The sequence below is a fragment of the Salmo salar genome, chromosome 10 (genome assembly GCF_965601325.2).
Source record: "Salmo salar chromosome 10, fSalSal1, whole genome shotgun sequence".
NCBI lineage: Eukaryota > Metazoa > Chordata > Actinopteri > Salmoniformes > Salmonidae > Salmo > Salmo salar.
Genome location: NC_138300.1, coordinates 50,092,905 through 50,119,637, shown reverse-complemented (window position 1 = coordinate 50,119,637; position 26,733 = coordinate 50,092,905). Strand labels below are relative to the sequence as shown.

Genomic DNA, 26,733 nt, shown 5'->3' with positions numbered 1-26,733 from the left:
TAATAGAACTCAAAGGGTTTTCTTTAATGGAAGCTTCTCTAGAGTGAAGGGAGAACCTTCCAGAAGGACAACCATCTCCACAGAGGAACACTAGAGCTGTCAGAGTGACCATCAGGTTCTTGGTCACCTCCCTGAACAAGGTCCTTCTCCCACGATTGCTCAGTTTGGCCGCAAGGCCAGCTCAAGGAAGAGTCTTGATGGTTACAAACTTTTTCCATTTAAGAATGATGGAGGCCACTGTGTTCTTGGGGACCTTCAATGCTGCAGAAATGTTTTGGTACCCTTCCCCAGATCTGTGCCTCGACACATTCCTGTCTCGGAGCTCTACGGACAATTCCTTCGACCTCATGGCTTAGTTTTTGCTCTGACATGCACTGTCAACTGTGGGACCTTATAGACTGGTGTGTGTCTTTCCAAATCATGTCCAATCAATTGAATGTACCACAGGTGGACTCCAATCAAGTTGTAGAAACATCTCAAGGATGATCAATGGAAACAGGATGCACCTGAGCTCAATTTCGAGTCTCATAGCAAAGGGTCTGAATACTTATGTAAATAATGTATTTCTGTTTTAATACATTTGCAAAAATTTCTAAAAACCTGTTTTCACTTTGTTATTACCTGTTTTCACTTTGTGTGTAGATTGATTAGGACAATTTTGTATTTAATACATTTTAGAATAAGGCTGTAATGTAACAAATGTGGAATAAGTCAAGGGTTATGAATACTTTCTGAAGTCACTCTACTTAACCTGAAAGTAAGTTAGATTCATTGAAAATATAATACATTCGGTGTTAGTATAACTACATTTAAAGTTGATAGAACTAAAGTTGAAATTGATTCAACTATGAATAATAGTAGGTTATAATGACAAATGGTGAAGTTGACTTAACTACCTTTTATTAGTCAAAGTACATTTGGTGTAAGTTAGAATGGCTTGAATTTTAAAGTTGATAGGGCTTGAATAAGCCCATGTAACTTTATGACTAGAAATAATAAATTGAAACAAATAATTTTTAACAGTATACTATTACCAAATATAGCATTTCTCTTGCTCTCTCTCCCCTCCTCTATCTCTTCTCTCTGCAGGAGCAGAACCTTCTGGCAGGTGACTAGCAGCATGGTCTCTCTGCAGGAGTCTAAGCTTCTCTACCACTTAGTTTCCACTGGGACATGAATATCTACCTACCTACCTACCTCACTAAGAGGGCTTTTTCTGTTCCCATTACAGTCTAATTTGGGAGAGATTAGACTAAGTTAAGTGTACCTGCAGAAGGAGGGAGAGAAGGATAGGGAGACCCGGTCAGTCTAGTCACATGATCTCTAAAGGTTTGGTGGGTGAACCAAGCTGCACCTGAGTTGCACTTGTGTTCCTTGAATGACCCTGTCCTTGGACATTGGGAGAATCTCAGTTGCATACTCCTCGCGTCTTCTCGCCTCACCTCCTTCTCAAAACCCATTGGAGAAGGTCAGAGGGGAGGGACCTCTGGCTTTCTCATCCAATGGGTTTTGAGGAGGTGAGGAGAGAAGGCGAGTTGTATGCAATTGTGATTCTTCCAATGTCCAAGGACAGGGTCATTCAAGGAGCACAGGTGCAACTCAGGTGCAGTCAAATACCACTAATTCCTTCCTTCTCCACTGCACGTTCTGTTCATTCACTAATCCCTCCTCCCCCTCTCTGTAGTCAATTCACAAAATGGCCTCTTGTAATCTGAACAGTCAGGCAATAAACCTGTCAATCACGTCACAACCTGGCTGGGGGTAGTAGGCCAATCACGTCACAACCTGGCTGGGGAAGTAGGCCAATCACGTCACAACCTGGCTGGGGGAAGTAGGCCAGTCACGTCACAACCTGGCTGGGGGAAGTAGGCAACTGAGCGAGCCAGAAGGGTTGGGGTCGAGGGCAGCACATCCTGCTGAACTGAGAGGTCATGGCTTTTGGCAAGGCCATGTCAAACCATGACCTACCCATAGGAATAGAATTCTAATTTTATGGACCTACCTGAGTGACGATTAATTTTACTATTCCCCCCATCACATCTTTATTGGGGGAACCAGATATAGAAGGAAATTCGACAGTGTGAGGGTACCGGTACTTATTTGTGTCTGTCTATATAATTTTTTTGTACCCTTCACCAGGAAAATGGCTGGATGCCTAGGCTACAGCACACACTACTTTTGAACTAGAAAATACTGCATGATGGTAAACCTGTTGTTTTTCTTTACCTGTTGATATGAACAGAGACAGCTGTATTGAACTGATCCCAAGGTGTGGTGCCCTTCCTTTCCTGAGAGTTATGAGACAGAGAGAGGAAGTATTCATCCTCTGGGGTGTGCTTCTTTGTGAAGGCGAAAAAAACAAAACAATTTGCGACAAATAATACCATTGTAATGGAGTAGAGTGAAACCCTTTACACAGTGAATCAGATACTGTCAGACATACTGTCAGAGACAGAGGAGAGACATAGGCTAGGCACCCATAGGGACATGAGCTTTAAGCCAGGATTCAATCCGATCGGCCCTGTTCGGCTATGCATTTTTAAAGAAAGTTCGCGGAGGCTGCATTCACGGTAAACACTGCATATGTAGGCTCAATTGGAAATGACCTTTAAATGTCAAGCATGCTATAACGGGCATATCGGAATGAATCCAGGCCTTAGCTAGGGTTAGGGTCACACGTGATATATCAAAGGGATGTTTGTAATAAAATAGCATTAAATAAGGTTCACTAACTGTGAGATTAGACCAATCTTCAACGTTGGACCTATCATCTAATCTACAGGATGTCAAGTATCTATGGTTTCTGAGGCACGGGGAGAATCTCGCGTCCTCTCCTCACCTGCTTTTGTAAAATGTCAAAGGTCATTGAGGAACGTAAGGCTAATCCCGTTTACAGGGGGTGGAATCCCCAAATAAATGTGTGAAATTATAAAAACTAATGTAGCGATACGTTTTATAGATAGGCCTATACGGATACGTAGAGTACCCATTTTCCTCCCCAATTTCCTGGTTTTCAATTGGTAGTTACAGTCTTGTCTCATTGCTGCAACTCCCATACGGACTCGGGAGAGACGAAGGTCGAGAGCCAAGAGTCCTCCGAAACACGACCCAACCAAGCCGCACTGCTTCTTGACACAATGGCCGCTTAACATGGTAGCCAGCCACAGCAATGTGACAGAGGAAACACCGTACACCTGGCGACCGTGTCAGCGTGCGTGCAACCCGGCCCGCCACAGGAGTCGCTAGAGTCCGTAGGGGCCTTAGACCACCGCGCCACTCGGGAGGCCCAGTGTTTTTAAATGGGTGCATGCTTTTCTCCTCGAAGAAAAACAACAACTGATTGAAAAGGGGGTGTGGCGAATTTTAAAAACACTTCCTGTGCTAGCCGCCGAGGGGAGCTTACTCCGTTTTCCGACTAACAAATTGACACGCACTTCGACCACTTATCGGTTGAGAATCTCCCAAGAAGTTCAGTGCAGTTTCACACCCAACTGTATGACATGTAAGCGCTCTGCTTCACACTGCAGACTAATCTCAGCCATCTCAACTGATGTCATGGCCATTAGACTCATACACTAATCCCCTTACCTCAGCTGGGACTGCAGCACACTGTTCCACACTGTGCTTTATAGTTGTGTGTAATGTGACAATAACGCAACTCAAATCAGATTCAATTCAAAAACTTTAATGCATCGTATAACAAGAGTTATAAGAAATTGTACATTATGTTGTTCAAACAAAAATATGTGTTATAATTTAACTATTTACATCTTTACAAATGAACACATCCAAGATAAATATCAACAGGCCTGAGACGGTCATATCATAAACCTACAGCAGAGCCATGATGCCATAACAGACAGCATAGTTTATGTCACGTTGAACTGTCTGACTCCCAGTGTAAGTCACAGCCTGGGAGAGCATTGACAACCAATCACCATTCATTAAATCACTTATGGTGCAAAAGGAATAATAAGATGATGTCATGGTCTATTTCCTGAAGGCTGAGGAATATGGAGATGATGTTGGGTAGTCATGGAGATGTCAGGGTCTATATCCTGGTCTATATAGGGGCTCCCAAGTGACGCAGCGGTCTAAGGCACTGCATCTCAGTGCTAGAGGCGTCAATACAGGCCCTGGTTCGATTCCAGGCTGTATCACAACCAGCTGTGATTGGGAGTCCCATAGGGCTGCGCACAATTGGCCCAGTGTCATCCGGGTTAGGGTTGCCCGTCATTGTAAATAATATTTTTTTTAATCCCTTTTTCTCCCCAATTTCGTGGTATCCAATTGGTAGTTACAGTGTTGTCTCATCGCTGCAACACCCGTACGGACTCGGGAGAGGCGAAGGTCGAGAGCCATACGTCCTCTAAAACACGACCCTGCCAAGCCGCACTGCTTCTTGACACACTGCTCTCTTAACCCGAAAGCCAACCACACCAATGTGTCGGAGGAAACACCGTACACCTGGCGACCGTGTCAGTGTGCAGGCGCCCAGCCCGCCACAGGAGTCGCTAGAGTGCGACGGAGCAAGGACATCCCGGCTGGCCAAACCCTCCCCTAACCCAGACGACTCTGGGCTAATTTTTTGCCGCCCCATGGGTCTCCTGGTTGCGGCCGGCTGCGACAGAGCCTGGACTCGAACCCAGAATCTCAGTGCCTTAGACCACTGCGCCACTCGGGGGGCCCAAGAATTTGATCTTAACTGACTTGCCTAGTTAAACAAAGGTAAAAAAAGAATATTAAAAAAATTCTAAATGTTGAGGAATATGGAGATGATGTTGGGCAGTCATGTCTTTTTGTATAGAATGTGGGTTTATCGTGTAGGTTCTCGTTAAAACAGCACGGCAAGCTGAAAGTGAAAACCCACACTACAATCTAAGGTCATAGGTCATAGTAACAGAGAGAGTAGCATGATGGCTGAGGGTTTAAATATGTCAGAAAAAACTGCCATTCTGTATGTGTAAACATTCCAATCCAGTAGCTAGGTTTCCATCCAATTTGCGACAGATTTTCATGTGAATATTCATCAATCTGCATAAAATAATATATGCATTTTCCCAGCAGAGACGTTTCCATCAGTCTGTGCGTGATGACGTAGTGCACATAAAAATAAGGTTTGTGGTTAAATTCCCACGTACTGAATGAAAAATACAAGTTCAATGGGTTTCAATCGCATTTTCAACTCTACTGATGGTTTTGTCACAAAAACTGTTGCATTCTATAGCAAATGTCCCCACTCTGGTCTTGGCACATGCACTCTAGCCAACTGCTCTAACACACAGTGCTGGAAGGCTACGTACATTATGAGATTATTATGGAGCCACATCGATCATCATATCACCAGAGTATTGGAAAGGAGCATCAAGCTCATCACTGTACACCTTCACCACCCTGTTAACTTCATCATAACTTATTTCATCCGTAGACTAATAAACTGCATGGTTTCCTGAGTCCTAGTGGGAGGATCACATATCATATCATCGCGTGACTCCAAGCTTACTTCCATATGATAGTTTTTATATCAATATTTGCGCATAAAGGCATTTCCACCATAATTTCTCTTATAATTAATTTTACAGACACAAAAACATCCCACCATGTCGAACGAACAAATTCTCTGTCGGCATCTATAACATTTTACTGGCATATCCTGTTTCCATCAGACCGGTAGTTACTTTTTTCATGCATCAGGTCATTCATCCGCATGAAATGGTTGGATGGAAACCTGGTCTGTGTGAGGATAACAAAACATTTGGAAGATCCATATCCCTACTAACACACTGTTGTGTAGAGATGGTGAAGAGATGGAGGCCCAAAATGGCTACTATAAGAAGCACCAGAAACAGCATGTCTGTGTCCCAAATAGCATGTCTGTGTCCCAAATAGTACACTACTTTAGACCAGAGCCCTATGGGGCATTTGGGAAGCAGCCCATGAATAAAGAAAATAGGAACACAAGGCTTTATCATTGGGTTTTTTACAGAAATGTTTGGTGATCGACTAGAAATGCCTTGATTGACCGGTTGGTTGGTGACCACTGCTCTACACCAACATCCACACACAAGAAACTAAATTAAGTCAGAAAAGGTGCTGAATGAAATAGGTCAGCTCCATATGAAAACAGTGGCTTCAAGTAAAGTTGTTGAGTTGTGATATGATGCAATTTGAGGCCTCTGGTAGGATGTTTTAGTCCAAACTTCCTGGTTGTGGTCCAATCAGGGCCAGGTGCTTGGTGTGACCTGCCGGGACGTGACCTCAGCGCAGCGCTCTAGACTGACGTTCAGCTCTGCCAACTGGGTCCCCCCCACACACAGCTTCTCCCTGTGAAAACACACACAGGTCAGAACTAGAACACACAAACACAGGCCTGATCCAAAACACACACAGGTCAGAACTAGAACACACAAACACAGGCCTGATCCAAAACACACACAGGTCAGAACTAGAACACACAAACACAGGCCTGATCCAAAACACACACAGGTCAGAACTAGAACACACAAACACAGGCCTGATCCAAAACACACACAGGTCAGAACTAGAACACACAAACACAGGCCTGATCCAAAACACACACAGGTCAGAACTAGAACACACAAACACAGGCCTGATCCAAAACACACACAGGTCAGAACTAGAACACACAAACACAGGCCTGATCCAAAACACACACAGGTCAGAACTAGAACACACAAACACAGGCCTGATCCAAAACACACACACAAACCACACAAACACACACACACACACACACACACCACACACACGTCAGACAAAGAAAGAGAAAAAGAAAGAAAGGGGACAAGGGGAAAGAAAGAGAGAAGAGAGAGAATAGAAAAGAGAGAGAGAGAGGGAATAGAATAGAAGAGCGAGAGAGAGAGAGGGAATAGAAGAGAGAGAGGGAATAAGAAAGAGAGTGAGAGGGAATAGAAAAGACAGGGGAAATAGAAGAGAGAGAGTGAATAGAAGAGAGAGAGTGAATAGAAGAGAGAGAGAGGGAATAGGAGAGAGAGAGAGAGAGAGAGAGAGAGAGAGAGAGAGAGAGAGAGAGAGAGAGAGAGAGAGAGAGAGAGCGAGAGGGGGAATCGAAGAGAGAGAGATGAAATAGAAGAGAGATGGTGAATAGAAGAGAGAGGGAATAGAAGAGAGAGAGGGGAGAGAGGGAATAGAAGAGAGAGAATATAAGATAGAGGGAATAGAAGAGAATAGAGGAGAGAGAATAGAGGAGAGAAAGAGGGGGAGAGAGGGAATAGAAGAGAGAATATAAGAGAATAGAGGAGAGAGAATATAGGAGAGAGAGAATAGAAGAGAGAGAAAGGGAATAGAAGAGAGAGAGAGGGAATAGAAGAGAGAGAGAGGGAATAGAAGAGAGAGAATAGAAGAGAGAGAGAGGGAATAGAAGAGAGAGAGAATATAAGAGAGAGGGAATAGAAGAGAATAGAGGAGAGAGAGCAAATAGAGGAGAGAGAGCGCGACTAGAAAACAAAGCCAAATGTCTTCTCATGCTTTATAGATTTTTTTGGGGACTAAATTTAGCATGAGGGTCTGCTATACAAATAGATTGAAAGTGGTTTTGGAGGAAAAACATTCAACATTATAAAATTCATGTACATAAACAACAAATGTGCGGTTAAAATTGGCAAAAAAACACAATTTTCTTTCCACAGGGCTATGGGGTGAGACAAAGATGCAGCTTGAGCTCCACCCTCTTCAATATACATATCAACTCATTGGTGAGGGCACTAGAACAGTCTGCAACACCCGGCCTCACCCTACTAGAATCTGAAGTTAAATGTCTACTGTTTGCTGATGATCTGGTGCTTCTGTCCCCAACCAAGGAGGGCCTACAGCAGCACATAGATCTTCTGCACAGATTCTGTCAGACCTGGGCCCCTTAAGTGAATCTCAGTAAGACAAAAATAATGGTGTTCCAAAAAAGGTCCAGTTGCCAGGACCACAAATACAAATTCCATCTAGACACCGTCGCCCTAGAGCACACAAAAAAATATACATACCTCGGCTGAGAATGATCTGACAGACAAGGCAAGAAGGGCCTTCTACGCCATCAAAGGAAACAAAATTCGACATACCACTTAGGATCTGGCTAAAAATACTTGAATCAGTTATAGAACCCATTGCCCTTTATGGCTTTGAGGTCTGGGGTCTGCTCACCAACCAAGAATTCACAAAATGGGACAAACACCAAATTGAGAGACTGCATGCAGAATTCCGCAAAAATATCCTCAGTGTACAACGTAAAACACCAAATAATGCACGCAGAGCAGAATTAGGCCGATACCCGCTAATTAACAAAATCCAGAAAAGAGCCGTTAAATTCTACAACCATCTAAAAGGAAGCGATTCCCAAACCTTCCATAAAGCCATCACCTACAGAGAGATGAACCTGGAGAAGAGTCCCCTAAGCAAGCTGGTCCTGGGGCTCTGTTCACAAACACAAACAGACCCCACAGAGCCCAAGGACAGCAACACAATTACACCCAACCAAATCATGAGAAAACAAAAAGATAATTACTTGACACATTGGAAAGAATGAACTAAAAAACTGAGCAAACTAGAATGCTATTTGGCCCTAAACAGAGAGTACACAGTGGCAGAATACCTGACCACTGTGACTGACCCAAACTTAAGGAAAGCTTTGACTATGTACAGATTCAGTGAGCATAGCCTTGCTATCGAGAGGCCACCGTAGGCAGACCTGGCTATCAAGAGAAGACAGGCTATGTGCACACTGCCCACAAAATGAGGTGGAAACTGAGCTGCACTTCTTAACCTCCTGCCCAATGTATGACCATATTAGAGACACATATTTCCCTCAGATTACACAGATCCACAAAGAATTCGAAAACAAATCAATTTTTGATAAACTCCCTTATCTATTGGGTGAAATACCACAATGTGCCATCACAGCAGCAAAATGTGTGACCTGTTGCCACAAGTAAAGGGAAACGAGTGAAGAACAAACACCATTGTAAATACAACCCATATTTATGTTTATTTAATTTCCCTTTTGTACTTTAACTATTTGCACATCGTTACAACACTGTGTATAGCCAAATCACATTTGAAATGTCTTTATTCCTTTGGAACTTTTGTGAGTGTAATGTTTACTGTTCATTTTGTTTATTTCACTTTTGTATCTACTTCACTTGCTTTGGCAATGTTAACATATGTTTCCCATGCCAATAAAGCCCTTTGAATTCAATAGAAGGACACAGAGGGAATAGAGTAGCCAGAGAGAGAATGGAGGAGATAGAGAGGAAAGAGAGAGTGAGAGAGAGAATAGGAGAGAGAGAACAGAGAGAGAGAGAGAGAGAGAGAGAGACAGAGTGAGAAAGAGAGCAATGCCACTATCCAGAATGTGTGCCTTCCTGTGAAATGAATGGAGTAGTCCAGTGACTCCTGCCCCAAGGCACAGTAGAACAATGGAGTAGTCCAGTGACTCCTGCCCCAAGGCACAGTAGAACAATGGAGTAGTCCAGTGACTCCTGCCCCAAGGCACTGTAGAACAATGGAGTAGTCCAGTGACTCCTGCCCCAAGGCACAGTAGAACAATGGAGTAGTCCAGTGACTCCTGCCCCAAGGCACAGTAGAACAGTGGAGTAGTCCAGTGACTCCTGCCCCAAGGCACAGTAGAACACAATGGAGTAATCCAGTGACTCCAGCCCCAAGGCACGGTAGAACAGTGGAGTAGTCCAGTGACTCCAGCCCCAAGGCACGGTAGAACAGTGGAGTAGTCCACTGACTCCAGCCCCAAGGCACGGTAGAACAATGGAGTAGTCCAGTGACTCCTGCCCCAAGGCACGGTAGAACAGTGGAGTAGTCCAGTGACTCCTGCCCCAAGGCACGGTAGAACAATGGAGTAGTCCAGTGACTCCTGCCCCAAGGCACAGTAGAACAATGGAGTAGTCCAGTGACTCCTGCCCCAAGGCACAGTAGAACACAATGGAGTAGTCCAGTGACTCCTGCCCCAAGGCACAGTAGAACACAATGGAGTAGTCCAGTGACTCCTGCCCCAAGGCACAGTAGAACACAATGGAGTAGTCCAGTGACTCCTGCCCCAAGGCGCAGTAGAACACAATGGAGTAGTCCAGTGACTCCTGCCCCAAGGCGCAGTAGAACACAATGGAGTAGTCCAGTGACTCCTGCCCCAAGGCGCAGTAGAACACAATGGAGTAGTCCAGTGACTCCTGCCCCAAGGCGCAGTAGAACACAATGGAGTAGTCCAGTGACTCCTGCCCCAAGGCGCAGTAGAACACAATGGAGTAGTCCAGTGACTCCTGCCCCAAGGCGCAGTAGAACACAATGGAGTAGTCCAGTGACTCCTGCCCCAAGGCGCAGTAGAACACAATGGAGTAGTCCAGTGACTCCTGCCCCAAGGCGCAGTAGAACACAATGGAGTAGTCCAGTGACTCCTGCCCCAAGGCGCAGTAGAACACAATGGAGTAGTCCAGTGACTCCTGCCCCAAGGCGCAGTAGAACACAATGGAGTAGTCCAGTGACTCCTGCCCCAAGGCACGGTAGAACAGTGGAGTAGTCCAGTGACTCCTGCCCCAAGGCACGGTAGAACAGTGGAGTAGTCCAGTGACTCCTGCCCCAAGGCACGGTAGAACAGTGGAGTAGTCCAGTGACTCCTGCCCCAAGGCACGGTAGAACAGTAAAGTAGTCCAGTGACTCCTGCCCCAAGGCACGGTAGAACAGTGGAGTAGTCCAGTGACTCCTGCCCCAAGGCACGGTAGAACAGTGGAGTAGTCCAGTGACTCCTGCCCCAAGGCACGGTAGAACAATGGAGTAGTCCAGTGACTCCTGCCCCAAGGCACAGTAGAACACAATGGAGTAGTCCAGTGACTCCTGCCCCAAGGCGCAGTAGAACACAATGGAGTAGTCCAGTGACTCCTGCCCCAAGGCACAGTAGAACACAATGGGAGACTGTGCCCTCTTCAGATGGCTGAGCGAGCGAGCGGGCACGCACACCGAGAACATTTAGAACACCACAATGTGAACCAAAAACACATGACTGTTCTCCATAGGGTTACGTCATTTCACACTTGTGGTTTTGTCAGTATTTGACCAGCTCAGTGTCTTTACTGTGATGTTGTTCTTTTCAGATGAGAGTATTGGTCTGACGTGTACACAGCACGTCTCTAACTGCAGGACCAATGGAATCCATGTGCACATGCACACAAAGTGGCCCTCTATATCGTCTCCCATTAGAGACACTGAGGACGCTTGTTGCTCGTTTGTTTCCCCCCCTCTCTTTGTTCCCATCAGGACTTTACATAACAGGGAAAGAAAGAGAGGAATCTGCTGAATGCCCCCCTCCCTCCCTCATCTGTGCTGTGGTGTTTATGTAACCATAGAGAGATGGCAGGTTTCAGTACGGACCGATGACTCTGCCCTCCTTTCTAAGCTACTCCCACGTGGCACTGAGCTGCCTGTCACATCAGATGTGGATTCACACTTAAGTTAGTGTGAAACACCTCTCCATCTCTGTGTCTCTCAGGGATGTATGGAGAGGAGATGTTTGAAGCGAACACAGTAAAAAGTGTTAAACGTCTATTTTTATCGTGAGAAAGACCACAGCTGGATTTTTAGGCATGAAAGGCATGTAACAATTGACACATTTTTCTAATATTTTTCATAAACATATTTGATCATTATCTGTGCTCCTCTCATTTTAATTCCAGTACTTGAAATTCAGTACTTTAAGCACCTCAAGAACCTTGTGTGATCCCTGTAATGTTTCAGAGGTATTTGTAAGTCTTCTGTGGAAATGAATCAGCCAAGTCCCCATGTTTTAGTTTTAATCAAACAAATGGTCTGACTCCAACTGTAATCATCAGCAGAACAGGAACACAGTAGAAATCTATTCATAATAATAGCATCATTTGTGTCAATGTTATGAGGCAGTATAATAATGATTTAGTGGTAGTTCAGTAATGATTTCCTCTTCTTTGAGTGCTCTGTTCACAACCCCCACTGGTTATTATGGAAACAGTGTCATAACCTTGAAAATACAGGAGAAGGAGTTCAGAAAGGAGTTATTTTTCCATTCAGCAGGTGGGAAAATGACCTTTGCTTTGGAATTGAGGACAAGTACTACTGGTTCATATGTTAATAAGAAACTGCACCATACTTATTTACAATGTACACAAATGCCCTCTAAAAAGGTCACTTATCAACCAAACTGAATGGAACTGAATTACATCACAAAGGATGGTAGAACTCTTGACTCGGAAGTGCAGTTATTTTCCCCTCTGAAATCTGACAGCTCACCCTCAGCTGGAGGCTGTCTGGCTAGGCAACACACCTCACCACACCCTCCGGTGTTTCTGTCTGTGTGACTGACTGAGCTGTTGATCTCTAACGTGTGTGTTGATGACACAACCTCCGTGTAGCCAGAGGTGGCTGGTGACTGACTGTGATAAGGCGGCAGTGTTTAAGGTTGTGTCTGAGGGAATTAATTATGTAAGAGAACAGAGAGACAGGTTAAACACTATGCCGGAAAACACACAGAGGCACACACACACACACGATAAATGCTAACTGTGTGTGGACAGTGAACAAGGTGAGATGAAGGGTAGTGGTGGCAGGTCTAGTCAGGAGTGTGACGTCACCTAATCCCCTGCCAGACGGCACTCCCCTCTGTGTTAGTAAAGCCACTGACCCTACAGCACGACGACAGCCCTACTGGGCCATGACAACCCCCCCCCCCCCCCACACACACACACACACACCTTTCCCCATGACTGACTGGTGTGTAGACAAGGCTCTGAAGACCGAATGAATGCGTGTGGAAGTGGACATGGGAGTGTGTGTGTGTGTGTGTAACATATGTATAACAAGATAGACAGTGTGTATGGAAAGGTGACCGACAGGCTGATATGTCAGGGAGGTTGATGACTGACTTCCCGGAGAGCTGTTTTTACATACACACAGCGCCTTCAGAAAGTAGTCACACCCTTGACTTTTTCCACATTAGGTTGTTACAGACTGATTTTAAAATGGAATGACATTTCTTTGTCACTGGCCTCCACACAATAATAACCCCATAATGTCAAAGTGGATTTTTTTTATTTTTGGTAATTATTTTTTACAAAAGGTTTCCAAATGAATTAAAAATTAGTCAATAAGTATTCAACCCCTTTGTTATGGCAAGCCTAAATAAGTTCAGGAGTACACATTTGCTTAACAAGTGACATAATAAGTTGCATGGACTGTTTGCAATAATAGTGTTTAACATGATTTTTTAAATGACTACCTCACCTCTGTACCCCACACATACAGTTGAAGTCGGAAGTTTACATACACCTTAGCCAAATACATTTAAACTCAGTTTTTCACAATTCCTGACATTTAATCCTAGTAAACATTCTCTGTCTTAGGTCATTCAGGATCACCACTTTATTTTAAGAATGTGAAATGTCAGAATAATATTAGAGACAATGATTTATTTCAGCTTTTATTTTCTTTCATCACATTCCCAGTGGGTCAGAAGTTTACATACACTCAATTAGTATTTGGTAGCATTGCCTTTACATTGTTGAACTTGGGTCAACTGTTTCGGGTAGCCTTCCACAAGCTCTCACAATAAGTTGGGTGAATTTTGGCCCATTCCTCCTGACAGACCTGGTGTAACTGAGTCAGGTTTGTAGGCCTCCTTGCTCGCACACGCTTTTTCAGTTCTGCCCACACATTTTCTATAGGATTGAGGTCAGGGCTTTGTGATGGCCACTCCAATACCTTGACTTTGTTGTCCTTAAGCCATTTTGCCACAAATTTGGAAGATGCTTGGGGTCATTGTCCATTTGGAAGACCCATTTGCGACCAAGCTTTAACTTCCTGACTGATGTCTTGAGATGTTGCTTCAATATATCCACATAATTTTCCGCCCTCATGATGCCATCTATTTTGTGAAGTGTACCAGTCCCTCCTGCAGCAAAGCACCCCCACAACATGATGCTGCCACCCCTGTGCTTACACGGTTGGGATGGTGTTCTTCGGCTTGCAAGCCTCCCCCTTTTTCCTCCCAACATAACGATGGTCATTATGGCCAAATAGTTAAATTTTTGTTTCATCAGACCAGAGGACATTTCTCCAAAAAGTACGACCTTTGTCCCAATGTGCAGTTGCAAACCGTAGTCTGGCTTTTTATGGCGGTTTTGGAGCAGTGGCTTCTTCCTTGCTGAGCGGCCTTTCAGGTTATGTCGATACAGGACTCATTTTACTGTGGATATAGATACTTTTGCACCGGTTTCCTCCAGCATCTTCACAAGATCCTTTGCTGTTGTTCTGGGATTGATTTGCACTTTTCGCACCAAAGTACTTTCATCTCTAGGAGACAGAACGCGTCTCCTTCCTGAGCGGTATGACAGCTGCGTGGTCCCATGGTGTTTATACTTGCGTACTATTGTTTGTACAGATGAACGTGGTACCTTCAGGCACTTGGAAATTGTTCCCAAGGATGAACCAGACTTGTGGCGGTCTACAATAATTTTTCTGAGATCTTGGCTGATTTCTTTTGATTTTCCCATGATGTCAAGCAAAGAGGCACTGAGTTTGAAGGTAGGCCTTGAAATACATCCACAGGTACACCTCCAATTGACTCAAATGATATCAATTAGCCTATCAGAAGCTTCTAAAGCCATGACATAATTTTCTGGAATTTCCCAAGCTGTTTAAAGGCACAGTCAACTTAGTGTATGTAAACTTCTGACCCACTGGACTTGTGAAACAGTGAATTATAAGTGAAATAATCTGTCTGTAAACAATTGTTGGAAAAATGACTTGTGTCATGCACAAAGTAGATGTCCTAACCGACTTGCCAAAACTATAGTTTGTTAACAAGAAATTTGTGGAGTGGTTGAAAAATGAGTTTTAATGACTCCAACCTAAGTGTATGTAAACTTTCGACTTAAACTTAAATTGTAAGGTCCCGTAGTCGAGCAGTGAATTTCAAACCAAGATTCAACCAAACAGACCAGGGAGGTTTTTCAATCCCTTGCAAATAAGGGCAACTATTGGTAGATGGGTAAAAGTAAAAATAAAGCAGACATTGAATATCCCTTTGAATATGGTTAAATTATTAACTACACTTTGGATGGTGTATCAGTACACCCAGTCACTACAAAGATACAGGCGTCCTTCCTAACTCAGTTGCCGAAGAGGAAGGAAACCGTTCAGGGATTTCATGATGAGGCCAATGGTGACTTTAAAACAGTTAGAGTTGAATGGCTGTGATAAGAGAAAACTGAGGATGGATCAACAACATTGTAGTTACTCCACAATACTAACCTAATTGACAGAGTGAAAAGATGACTATACAGAAGAAAAAAATGCATCCAGGCACTAAAGTAATACTGCAAAAAATGTGGCAAAGCAATTCACTTTTTGTCCTGAATACAAAGTGTTGTATTTGACTTGCCCCAAACATATTACTGAGTACCACTCTCCATATTTTCAAGCATAGTGGTGGCTGCATCATGTTATGGGTATGCTTGTAATCGTTAAGGACTCGGGAGTTTCTCAGGATAAAAACGGAACGGAGCTAAGCACAGGCAAAATCCTAGAAGAAAACTTGGTTCAGTCTGCTTTCGACAAGACACTGGGAGATTAATTCACTTTTGACTTAAATCTATCTGAAGATCTATGACAAGACGTGAACATGGCTGTCTAGCAATGATCAACAACTAATTTGACAGAGCTTGAAGAATTAAAAAAATAATGGGCAAATTCACAACCCCAGGCGTGGAAAGCTCTTGGAGACCCTGCATTGCATTTTCAATTGATTTGCTAAAATTTCTAAAAACATGTTTTCACTATGTCATTATGGGATATTGTGTGTAGATTTTTTAAATGTATTTAATCCATTTTGAATTCAGGCTGTAACACAACATAATGTGGAATAAGTCAAGGGGTATGAATACTTTCTGAAGGCACCATACGTAATGTGTGCAAACCAAAAAGAAACTTGCTAACACTCACGCTGATCTAAAACAGAAAATACACTACATGACCAAAAGTATGTGGACACGTGCTCGTCAAACCAAAATCATGGGCATTAACATGGAGTTGTTCCCCCCTTTGCTGCTATAATAGCCTCCACTCTTCTGGGAAGACTTTCCACTGATGGAACATTGCTGCGGGGACTTCCATTCAGCCACAAAAACATTAGAGAGTCGGTCACTGATGTTGGGCGATTAGGCCTTGCTTGCAGTCGGCGTTCCAATTCATCCCAAAGGTGTTCGATGGGGTTGAGGTCAGGCCGCTGTGCAGGCCAGTCAAGTTCTTCCACACCGATCTCGACAAAGCATTTCTATATGGACCTTGCTTTGTGCACGGGGGCATTGTCATGCTGAAACAGGAAAGGGCCTTCCCTATACTGTTGCCACAAAGTTGGAAGCACAGAATCATCTAGAATGTCATTGTATGCTGTATCTCTAGGATTTCCCTTCACTGGAACTAAGGGACCTAGCCCGGACCATGAAAAACAGCCCCAGACCACCTCCACCAAACATTACAGTTGGCACTATGCATTGGGGCAGGTATCCACCAAACGCAGATTCGTCCAGGACAACTTCACCGCATCAAAGGGACGATGGACGGGGCCATGTACCGTCAAATCTTGGATGAGAACCTCCTTCCCTCAGCCAGGGTATTGAAAATGGGTCGTGGATGGGTATTCCAGCATGACAATGACCCAAAACACATGGCCAAGGCAACAAAGGAGTGGCTCAAGAAGAAGCACATTAAGGTCCTGGAGTGGCCTAGCCAGTCTCCAGACCTTAATCCCATAGAAAATCTGTAGAGGGAGCTGAAGGTTCAAGTTGCCAAACGTCAGCCTCGAAACCTTAATGACTTGGAGAAGATCTGCAAAGAGGAGTGGGACAAAATCCTACCTGAGATGTGTGCAAACCTGGTGGCCAACTACAAGAAACGTCTGACCTCTGATTGCCAACAAGGGTTTTGCCACCAAGTACTAAGTCATGTTTTGCAGAGGGGTCAAATACTTATTTCCCTCATTAAAATGCAAATCATTTAATAACATTTTTGACATGAGTTTTTCTGGATTTTTTGGTTGTTATTCTGTCTCTCACTGTTCAAATAAACCTACCATTAAAATTATAGACTGATAATTTCTTTGTCAGTGGGCAAACGTACAAAATCAACTTTTTTCCCTCACTGTATGTAAACTTCTGACTTCAACTGTATTAGCTCAATTACCTCGACTAACCGTACCCCTTGTATATAGCCTCGCTTGTTATTTGACTGCTGCTGTTTAATTATCTGTTACTTTTCTTTTCTACTTAAAGCTTTTATTTTGTTTCTTAACTTCTCAAAGCATTGTTGATTAAGAGATTGTAAGTAAGCATTTCACTGTAAGGTCTACACCGGTTGTATTCGGCGCATGTGACAAATACAAATTGATTTGTTTTGAGTTAAACTTCGACAATGTCTTTTTGCCTCCGTGGATTGACGTTAACTTTTTCTGCCAGTTCCCAAAAGCATTATTTGGCAATTGGCTGAGTAGGCTATTTAGTGCCTTACAGGTAAGCCCTAAAGTTTAAGCTTATGCACAAACACCAGATAGCCTAAAATAATTCAAGAAAAACCTTATTGTAGCCGATATAAATTGCACAATAAATATACATTACCAGTCAAAAGCTTTGACACGTACTCATTCAAGGGTTTTTCTTTATTTTTAATATTTTCTACATTGTAGAATAATAGTGAAGACATCAAAACTATGAAATAACATATGGATTCATGTGGTAACCAAACAAGTGTTAACCTGTTTAGGATAGGGGGCAGTATTGACACGGCTGGATAAAAAACATACCCGATTTAATCTGGTTACCACTCCTACCCAGTAACTAGAATATGCATATACTTATTACATATGGATAGAAAACACCCTACATTTTCTAAAACTGTTTGAATGGTGTCTGTGAGTATAACAGAACTCAAATGGCAGGTCAAAACCTGAGAGATTCCTTTACAGGAAGTGGCCTGTCTGACCATTTCTTGAACTTCTTTTCCATCTCTATCATTTACTAAGGATCTCTGCTCTAACGTGACACTTCCCACGTCATCCATAGGCGCTCAGAGCCCGGGAAAAAACAGAATGTCGTCATTCCAGCCCCAGGCTGAAACACATTATCGCCTTTCTCAAGTGGCCGATCAAGGGACACTGGGCTTAGGCGCGTGACCCGACCGCCCCCGCCTTTGGGATTTTTTCCTCTGTTTGCCGAAAAGGAGATTCCCTGTCGGAATATTATCGCTTTTCTACGAGAAAAATGTCGTAAAAATTGATTTTAAACAGCGGTTGACATGCTTCGAAGTACGGTAATGGAATATTTAGAATTTTATTGTCACGAATTGCGCCATGCGCGCGACACTTCTTTACTATTTCGGATAGTGTCTTGAACGCACGAACAAAACGCTGCTATTCGGATAAAACGATGGATTATTTTGGACCAAACCAACATTTGTTATTGAAGTAGCAGTCCTGGGTGTGCATTCTGACGAAGACAACAAAAGCTAATGAAACTTTTATAATAGTAAATATGATTATGGTGAGTGCTAAACTTGCCGGGTGTCTAAATAGCGAGCCCGTGATGCCTGGGCTATGTACTTAGAATATTGCAAAATGTGCTTTCACCAAAAAGCTATTTTAAAATCGGACATATCGAGTGCATAGAGGAGGTCTGTATCTATAATTCTTAAAATAATTGTTATGCTTTTTGTGAACGTTTATCGTGAGTAATTTAGTAAAATGTTAGCGAATTCCCCGGAAGTTTGCGGGGGGTATGCTAGTTCTGAACGTCACATGCTAATGTAAAAAGCTGGTTTTTGATATAAATATGAACTTGATTGAACAAAACATGCATGTATTGTATAACATAATGTCCTAGGGTTGTCATCTGATGAAGATCATCAAAGGTGAGTGCTGCATTTAGCTGTCTTCTGGGTTTTGGTGACATTATATGCTGGCTTGAAAAATGGGTGTCTGATTATTTCTGGCTTGGTACTCTGCTGACATAATCTAATGTTTTGCTTTCGTTGTAAAGCCTTTTTGAAATCGGACAGTGTGGTTAGATTAACGAGAGTCTTGTCTTTAAATAGCTGTAAAATAGTCATATGTTTGAGAAATTGAAGTAATAGGATTTTTAAGGTTTTGAAAATCGCGCCACAGGCTGCCAGTGGCTGTTACGTAGGTGGGACGAATTCGTCCCGCCTAGCCCAGAGAGGCTAAACAAATCAAAATGTTTCATATTTTACATTCTTCAAAGTAACCACCCTTTGCCTTGATGACAGCTTTGCACACTCTTGGAATTCTCTCAACCAGCTTCATGAGGTAGTCACCTGGAATGCATTTCAGGGCTCTCCAGAGGGTGGTGCGGTCTGCACAACGCATCACTGGGGGCAAACTACCTGCCCTCCTACAGCACCCAATGTCACAGGAAGGCCAAAAAGATCATCAAGGACAACAACCACCCAAGCCACTGCCTGTCACCCCGCTATCATCCAGAAGGCGAGGTCAGTACAGGTGCGTCAAAGCTGGGACCGAGAGACTGAAAAACAGCTTCTATCTCAAGGCCATCAGGCTGTTAAACAGCCATCACTATCACAGACAGGCTGCTGCCTACAGTACATACAGACTTGAAATCAATGGCCACTTTCATTAAAGGAACACTAGTCACTTTAATAATGTTTACATATCTTGCATTACTCATCTCATATGTATATATACACTGCATTCTATACTATCTACTGTAGCTCAGTCTATGAAACTCTGACATTGCCCGTCCATATATTTATATATTCTTAATTCCAATCCTTTACTTAGTGTGTATTAGGTATTTGTTGTAATATCTAAAAATGTCACTTGTTAGATATTGCTGCACTGTCAGAACTAGAAGCACAAGCATTTTGCTACAACCACAATAACATCTGCTAAACATGTGTGTGTGACAAATAACATTTGATTTGAAGGTGTGCCTTGTTAAAAGTTAATTTGTGGAATGTCTTTCCTTCTTAATGCATTTGAGCCAATCAGTTGGGTTGTGACAAGGTAGGGGTGGTATACAGAAGATAGCCCTATTTGGTAAAATACCAAGTCCATATTATGGCAAAAAGAGCTCAAATAAGCAAAGAGAAACAATAGTCCATCATTACTTTAAGACATGAAGGTCAGTCAATCCGGAAATGTTAAGAACTTTGAACATTTCTTCAAGTGCAGTTGCGAAAACCCTCAAGCGCGTCGATGAAACTGGCTCGCATGAGGACCGCCACAGGAAAGGAAGACCCAGAGTTACCTCTGCTGCAGAGGATAAGCTCTTTAGAGTTACCAGCTTCAGAAATTGCAGACCAAATAAATGCTTCACAGAGCTCAAGTAACTGATACATCTCAACATCAACTGTTCAGAAGAGACTGCGTGACTCAGGCCTTAAGGTCTAATTGCTGCAAAGAAACCATTATTAAAAGGACACCAATAAGAAGAAGAGACTTGCTTGGGCCAAGAACCACAAGCCAAGAAACACAAGCAATGGACATTAGACAAGAGGAAATCTGTCATTTGTTCTGATGAGTCCACTTGTTAGATATTGCGCTTGAAGACATTTTTGGTTCCAAACGCCGTGTCTGTGAACGGATGATCTCCGCATGTGTGGTTCCCAAGGTGAAGCATGGAGGTGGTGTGATGGTGCTTTGCTGGCGACACTATCTGATTTATTTAGAACTCAAGGCACACTTAACCAGCATGGCTACCACAGCATTCTGGTAGCGATACGCCATCCCATCTGGTTTGCGCTTATTTATTTTATTTTACCTTTATTTAACTAGGCAGGTCAGTTGACCCAACACACCTCCAGGCTGTGTAAGGGCTATTTTACCAAGAAGGAGAGTGATGGAGTGCTGCATCAGATGACCTGGCCTCCACAATCACCCGACCTCAACCCAATTGAGATGGTTTGGGATGAGTTGGACCGCAGAGTGAAGGAAAAGCAGTCAACAAGTGCTCAGCATACGTGTGAACTCCTTTAAGACTGTTGGAAAGACAATCCAGGTGAAGCTGGTTGAGAGAATGCCAAGAGTGTGCAAAGCTGTCATCAAGGCAAAGAGTGACTACTTTGAGGAATCTAAAATTTATTTTGATTTAACACTTTTTTGGTTACTACATGATTCCATATGCGTTATATCATAGTTGATGTCTTCACTATTATTCTACAATGTAGAAAATAGTAACTAGTAATACTAACCGACTGGTACTGTACATTTCATATTTGAATCTATTGTTTCTGTTTATTCAACCCGCCCGTAACCCAACCGCCCAACATTTAAAATGACCCCAAAACCGTCCACCCTGCGGATATAACCGTGAGGACTACGGGTTATGAGTCAACCCGTGCATCACTAACAAGTAAATGCCGCTTTGCCATTCTTGGGTAGCGGAATGACTTTGGCTTCCATCCAGGTCTGAGGACAAACACTTTCCTCTAGGCTCAGATTAAAGCAACACCTCCCCCATAAGCATTCCTGTCTCCTTTGTAGATGTTATATCCTTGTATCGCAACTGTTGTATCAAAGGAATTATCTAAACGAGATCAGAAATGGCTAATTTATTAATGTTGTTATCTGATGTTAGCAAGTTATTGATTTCATGAAACTTATTTCGAAGGCTACATATATTAATGTGCTTTTTTTGCCCTTTCCTGGGTAGCTCATCAGAGATAGCCATAATCCCATTTTACAGTCGTGAGAATTCCAGAAAAAGGGTTAGGGGGACGGTTTGGGATGGCTGGCACGACGACTAGAATGGCTGGCATGGCAATCAGGGTTGTGATAGTTCCACTGGGAGGGAGGTGATTGTGATGTCACAATGAGGTGAAACTAGACTCCCAGCCCCATGCATCCGCTACCATCGAAACAAATTATGAATAAAAATGATAACATAATGGGTAGTCTGGCAGCCATTTTGGGTGTACCCATGCCAGGAAGTTAAAGCAGGAAGTGTGCCCTTCAATCTGTGCTGTGATTTGTTGAGTCAACTCAACTGACATTACAAAAGATACATTACATTGCATGAACCACATCAGTTAGCATCATTTGAATGAACATTCTACATTACCATGGCAACCCAGCATCAGTTGATAGAACATTCCAAAATATCATGGAAAGCCATTGGGAGTTCACCGGTCAATTTTCAGGGTTGGAGCTTCCAAGCCCGTTCAATTCATTCTTATTTCTAAATTGCATTCGGAAAGTATTCAGACCCCTTCACACATGTTTTTACGTTACAGCCTTATTCTAAAATTGATTCAATAGTTTTTTTATCCTCATCAATCTACACACAATACCCCATATATGGCAAAGCAAAAACAGGTTTGTAGAACTTTTTTGCCAATTTATAAAAAATAAAATACCTTATTTACATAAGTATTCACACCCTTTGCTATGAGACTCGAAATTGAGCTCAGGTGCATCCTGTTTCCATCGCTCATCCTTGAGATGTTTCTACAACTTGATTGAAGTCCACCTGTGGAAATTTCAATTGATTGGACATGATTTGGAAAGGCACACACCTGTCTATATAAGGTCCCACAGTTGACAGTGTGTCAGAGCAAAAACCAAGTCATGAGGTTGAAGGAATTGTCCGTAGAGCTCCGAGACAGGATAGTGTCGAGGCACAGATCTGGGGAAGGGTACCAAAACATTTCTGCAGCATTGAAGGTCCCAAGAACATCCATCATTCTTAAATCATTCACATCCATCATTCTTAAATGGAAGAAATTTGGAACCACCAAGACTCTTCCTAGGGCTGGCCACTAGGCCAAACTGAGCAATCGGGGGAGAAGGGCCTTGGTCAGGGAGGTGACCAAGAACCCTATGGTCACTCTGACAGAGCTCTGGAGTTCCTCTGTGGAGATGCCAAGCTGATTGGGCTGGAGTTCCTCTGTGGAGATGAGAGAACCTTCCAGAAGGACAACCATCTCTGCAGCACTCCACCAATCAGACCTTTATGGTAGAGTGGCCAGACGGAATCCACTCCTCAGTAAAAGGTACAACAGTTTAAAAAATATATATATTTCACCTTTATTTAACCAGGTAAGCTAGTTGAGAACAAGTTCTCATTTACAACTGCGACCTGACAGTCCGCTTGGAGTTTGCCAAAAGGACCCTAAAAAAGGACTCTCAGACCATGAGGAGCACAATTCTCTTGTCTGATGAAGCCAAGATTGAACTACTTGGCCTGAATGTCAAGCGTCACGTCTAGAGGAATCCTGGCACCATCCCTATGGTGAAGCATCATGGTGGCAGCATCATGCTGTGGGGATGTTTTTCAGCGGCAGGGACTGGGTGACTAGTCAGGATCGAGGGAAAGAGAAACAGAGCAAAGTACAGAGAGATCCTTAATGAAAACCTGAGCCAGAGCGCTCAGGACCTCAGACAGGGGTGAAGGTTCAACTTCCAACAGGACAATGACCCTAAGCACACAGCCAAGACAACGCAGGAGTGGCTTCGGGAGAAGTCTCTGAATGTCCGTGAGTGGCACAGCCAGAACCCGGACTTGAACTCCAACGAACATCTCTGGAGAGACCTGAAAATAGCTGTGCAGCGACACTCCCCATCCAACCTGACAGAGCTTGAGAGGATCTGCAGAGAAGAATGGGACAAACTCCCCAAATACAGGTGTGCCAAGCTTGTAGTCATCCCCAAGAAGACTCTAGGCTGTAATTACTGCCAAAGGTGCTTCAACAAAGTACTGAGTAAAGGGTCTGAATACTTATGTAAATAAGGTATGTTAAATAAGGTATGCTTTGTCATTATGGGTAATTGTGTGTGGATTAATGGGAAAAAACCCAGTGTAATCCATTTTAGAATACGGCTGTAACGTAACAAAATGTGTTAAAAGTCAATGGGTCTGAATACTTTCTGAATGCACTGCATGTCAGAGACCTGCCTAGGCATGCTATCATCAAAGACACTTTACTACACATGAGTGGGCTAGACCAGTGGTTCCCAATCAGGGGTCCTAGGCCTATCTAAACGGGGTACTTGAGAAGACTGGTAAAATGCACACAAGGGAGTACTTCAGCGGTACTCCGAGCAGAGCAAAATTCAGTTTGGGGCACAGTAACCAAACAAGGTTAGGAACAACTGAACTAGACCACCCTGGTTACTCGCTGGATATCTTGTTAACTAGAACATTTATCCTCACTGGGAGGTCATTCTCCACCCTCCCAGGTATATTGGTGTTATTGTGGGAGGTATTTCTCCACCCTCCCAGGTATATTGGTGTTATTGTGGGAGGTATTTCTCCACCCTCCCAGGTATATTGGTGTTATTGTGGGAGGTATTTCTCCACCCTCCCAGGTATATTGGTGCTATTGTGGGAGGTCATTCTCCACCCTCCCAGGTATATTGGTGTTATTGTGGGAGGTATTTCTCCACCCTCCCAGGTATATTGGTGCTATTGTGGGAGGTCATTCTCCACCCTCCCAGGTATATTGGTGTTATTGTGGGAGGTATTTCTCCACCCTCCCAGGTATATTGGTGCTATTGTGGGAGGTCATTCTCCACTCTCCCAGGTGTATTGGTGTGACAAAGCCAATTGTGCGTATGTGAGTGTAGTTGTGTATGTTTGTGTCTCCACCCACCTGTACTCGTGCTGTGAGAGACAGTCCAACAGGTCTTTGGCAGTGAACCTGGGCTCCATGGCAGCAATCTAAAGCACAAGTCACTTACAGTATTAAGATCCAGCCCAATCAGCTTGGGCAGTACATGTGATGTAACATTGCAATCCTATTAACATTTAGAATGAATGAATCCTACAATGTCCATGTGGACGATAAACCTTCATTCAACCTATCAAAAGAACTGTGCGTATGAGCTGGAAAGCTGAAACATGAATGATCTCAGATGAGGTGTGACCACCAGACAGAGGTTACTAGGAGTTAGAAATACTAACCTCACTGAAGTGGATGAAGGAGAGGAGAGCCTGGGCATCTTCTAGACAGCTGTCTGTTGACAGAACCCTACAAAACAGCCAGGGTCTGATTAGTGAAGGGACACACCACACACTGTCATTAAGTAAGTAACAGAGGAAATGGACTAGGGAAAATTAAGTGATAGAAGGGGTAATTAAAATACTTCAAGACTGTATAGTGTAAAATGGAGAGAGAAAGGTTGCCATGAGAAAAGGGTAACCAGTGGAGCACAAACACCATTGTAAATACAACCTATATCTTTGTTTATTTATTTTCCCTTTTGAACTTCAACTATTTGCACATTGTTACTACATTAACGATGTCTATATTCTTTTAAAACTGTTGTAATGTTTACTGTACATTTGTTATTGTCTATTTCACTTGCTTTGGAAATGTAAACATATGTTTCCCATGCCAATGCCAGCACCTTTTGAATTTTGAGAGAGAGAGAGAGAGAGAGAGAGAGAGAGAGAGAGAGAGAGAGAGAGAGAGAGAGAGAGAGAGAGAGAGAGAGAGAGGAGAGAGAGAGAGGAGAGAGAGGAGAGAGAGAGAGAGAGAGAGAGAGAGAGAGAGAGAGAGAGAGAGGAGGAGAGAGAGAGAGAGAGAGAGAGAGAGAGAGGAGAGAGAGAGAGAGAGAGAGAGAGAGAGAGAAGAGAGAGAGAGAGAGAGAGATTTCAGCAGGCTAGAGCTGGTCTGCATTATACATATTTTCTCCCGGCAGGGACTTGGGGGGGGGGGGGGGGGTTATGGGCTCTGATGATGCGTCACTGCTAGCTACTGTAAGAGCTACTGTCTGTCTGTCTCCTAGGTAACCACATAGGAGCAGCTTCAACACACACACACACACACACACACACACACACACACACACAACACACACACACACCTCATCCAAACTTCCTACAAATGGGCATACATGAAAGTCATCTTCATTTTTGGGATTAAGAACGTGACTAAGCAAGATGAGGTACATTGCTACGAGGCTTGTCTGTTCCATTTCTAACCAACCACCTGTTCTGCCTAACGTGTACAGTACAGAAATACCATGGGTTTTATTCAAATCAACATCATGTGCAGCAGGAAAGAAACAGACTTTCAGGGACTCAGAGGGCCCTGAACAAACTGGAACTACACATCACAAACACACAGTTCTAACAATGAACTAAGCCTTAACATGCTTTTGAGAAATTGGGCACTGATCTGCACTCAAAAATTAGGTAGGTAGTGAAGAGGTGTTTAGGTAGGTAGTGAAGATGCATCCTAGAAGACGTGTGATAGATGCCTCATTGTGTGAGAAGTTATACAAAAACTGTAGTGCCAAGTCCTACAATACACTGTATTATTAGAACATAATATGAATAACTTATAATATTCTGATATATTACAACTGTAACGTACAGTAGGCTGTGTGTGCTAATGAGAATTTGAGTGAGGTGTTAGATAAATGTAATGATTAATGAGCTCTAAAACACCAATCTGGGCCTTGTTTACCAAAAGCATCTTAAAAGAGCCACTGAACACGCCGACTTGCACGAACGGTGCATTCAGAAAGTATTCAGACACCTTGACTTTTTCCACATTTTGTTACATTACATCCTTATTCTAAAATGGATTACATTGAAACAATATACACACACACACAATACCCCATAATGACAAAGCAAAATCAGGTTTTTAGAAACGTTTGCAAATGTATACAAAAATAACATTTACATAAGTATT

The 26,733-nt window shown here is 43.2% G+C and overlaps 1 protein-coding gene across 2 annotated transcripts in view; it reads right to left on the bottom strand.

The window, feature by feature from the left end:
- Positions 1–3,669: 3,669 nt before the first annotated feature.
- Positions 3,670–26,733, bottom strand: part of swt1 (SWT1 RNA endoribonuclease homolog) — a 38,397-nt gene continuing 15,333 nt past the window's right edge. For both annotated transcript variants that reach the window (XM_014123527.3, XM_014123528.3), the window contains exons 13-15: positions 24,993–25,059; positions 24,682–24,749; positions 3,670–6,324 (exon numbers count right to left, since the gene is read on the bottom strand). In XM_014123527.3, coding sequence (XP_013979002.3) covers positions 6,219–6,324; positions 24,682–24,749; positions 24,993–25,059 — 241 coding nt within the window. In that variant the 3' untranslated portion in view covers positions 3,670–6,218. The remainder of the gene's footprint in view (positions 6,325–24,681; positions 24,750–24,992; positions 25,060–26,733) is intronic.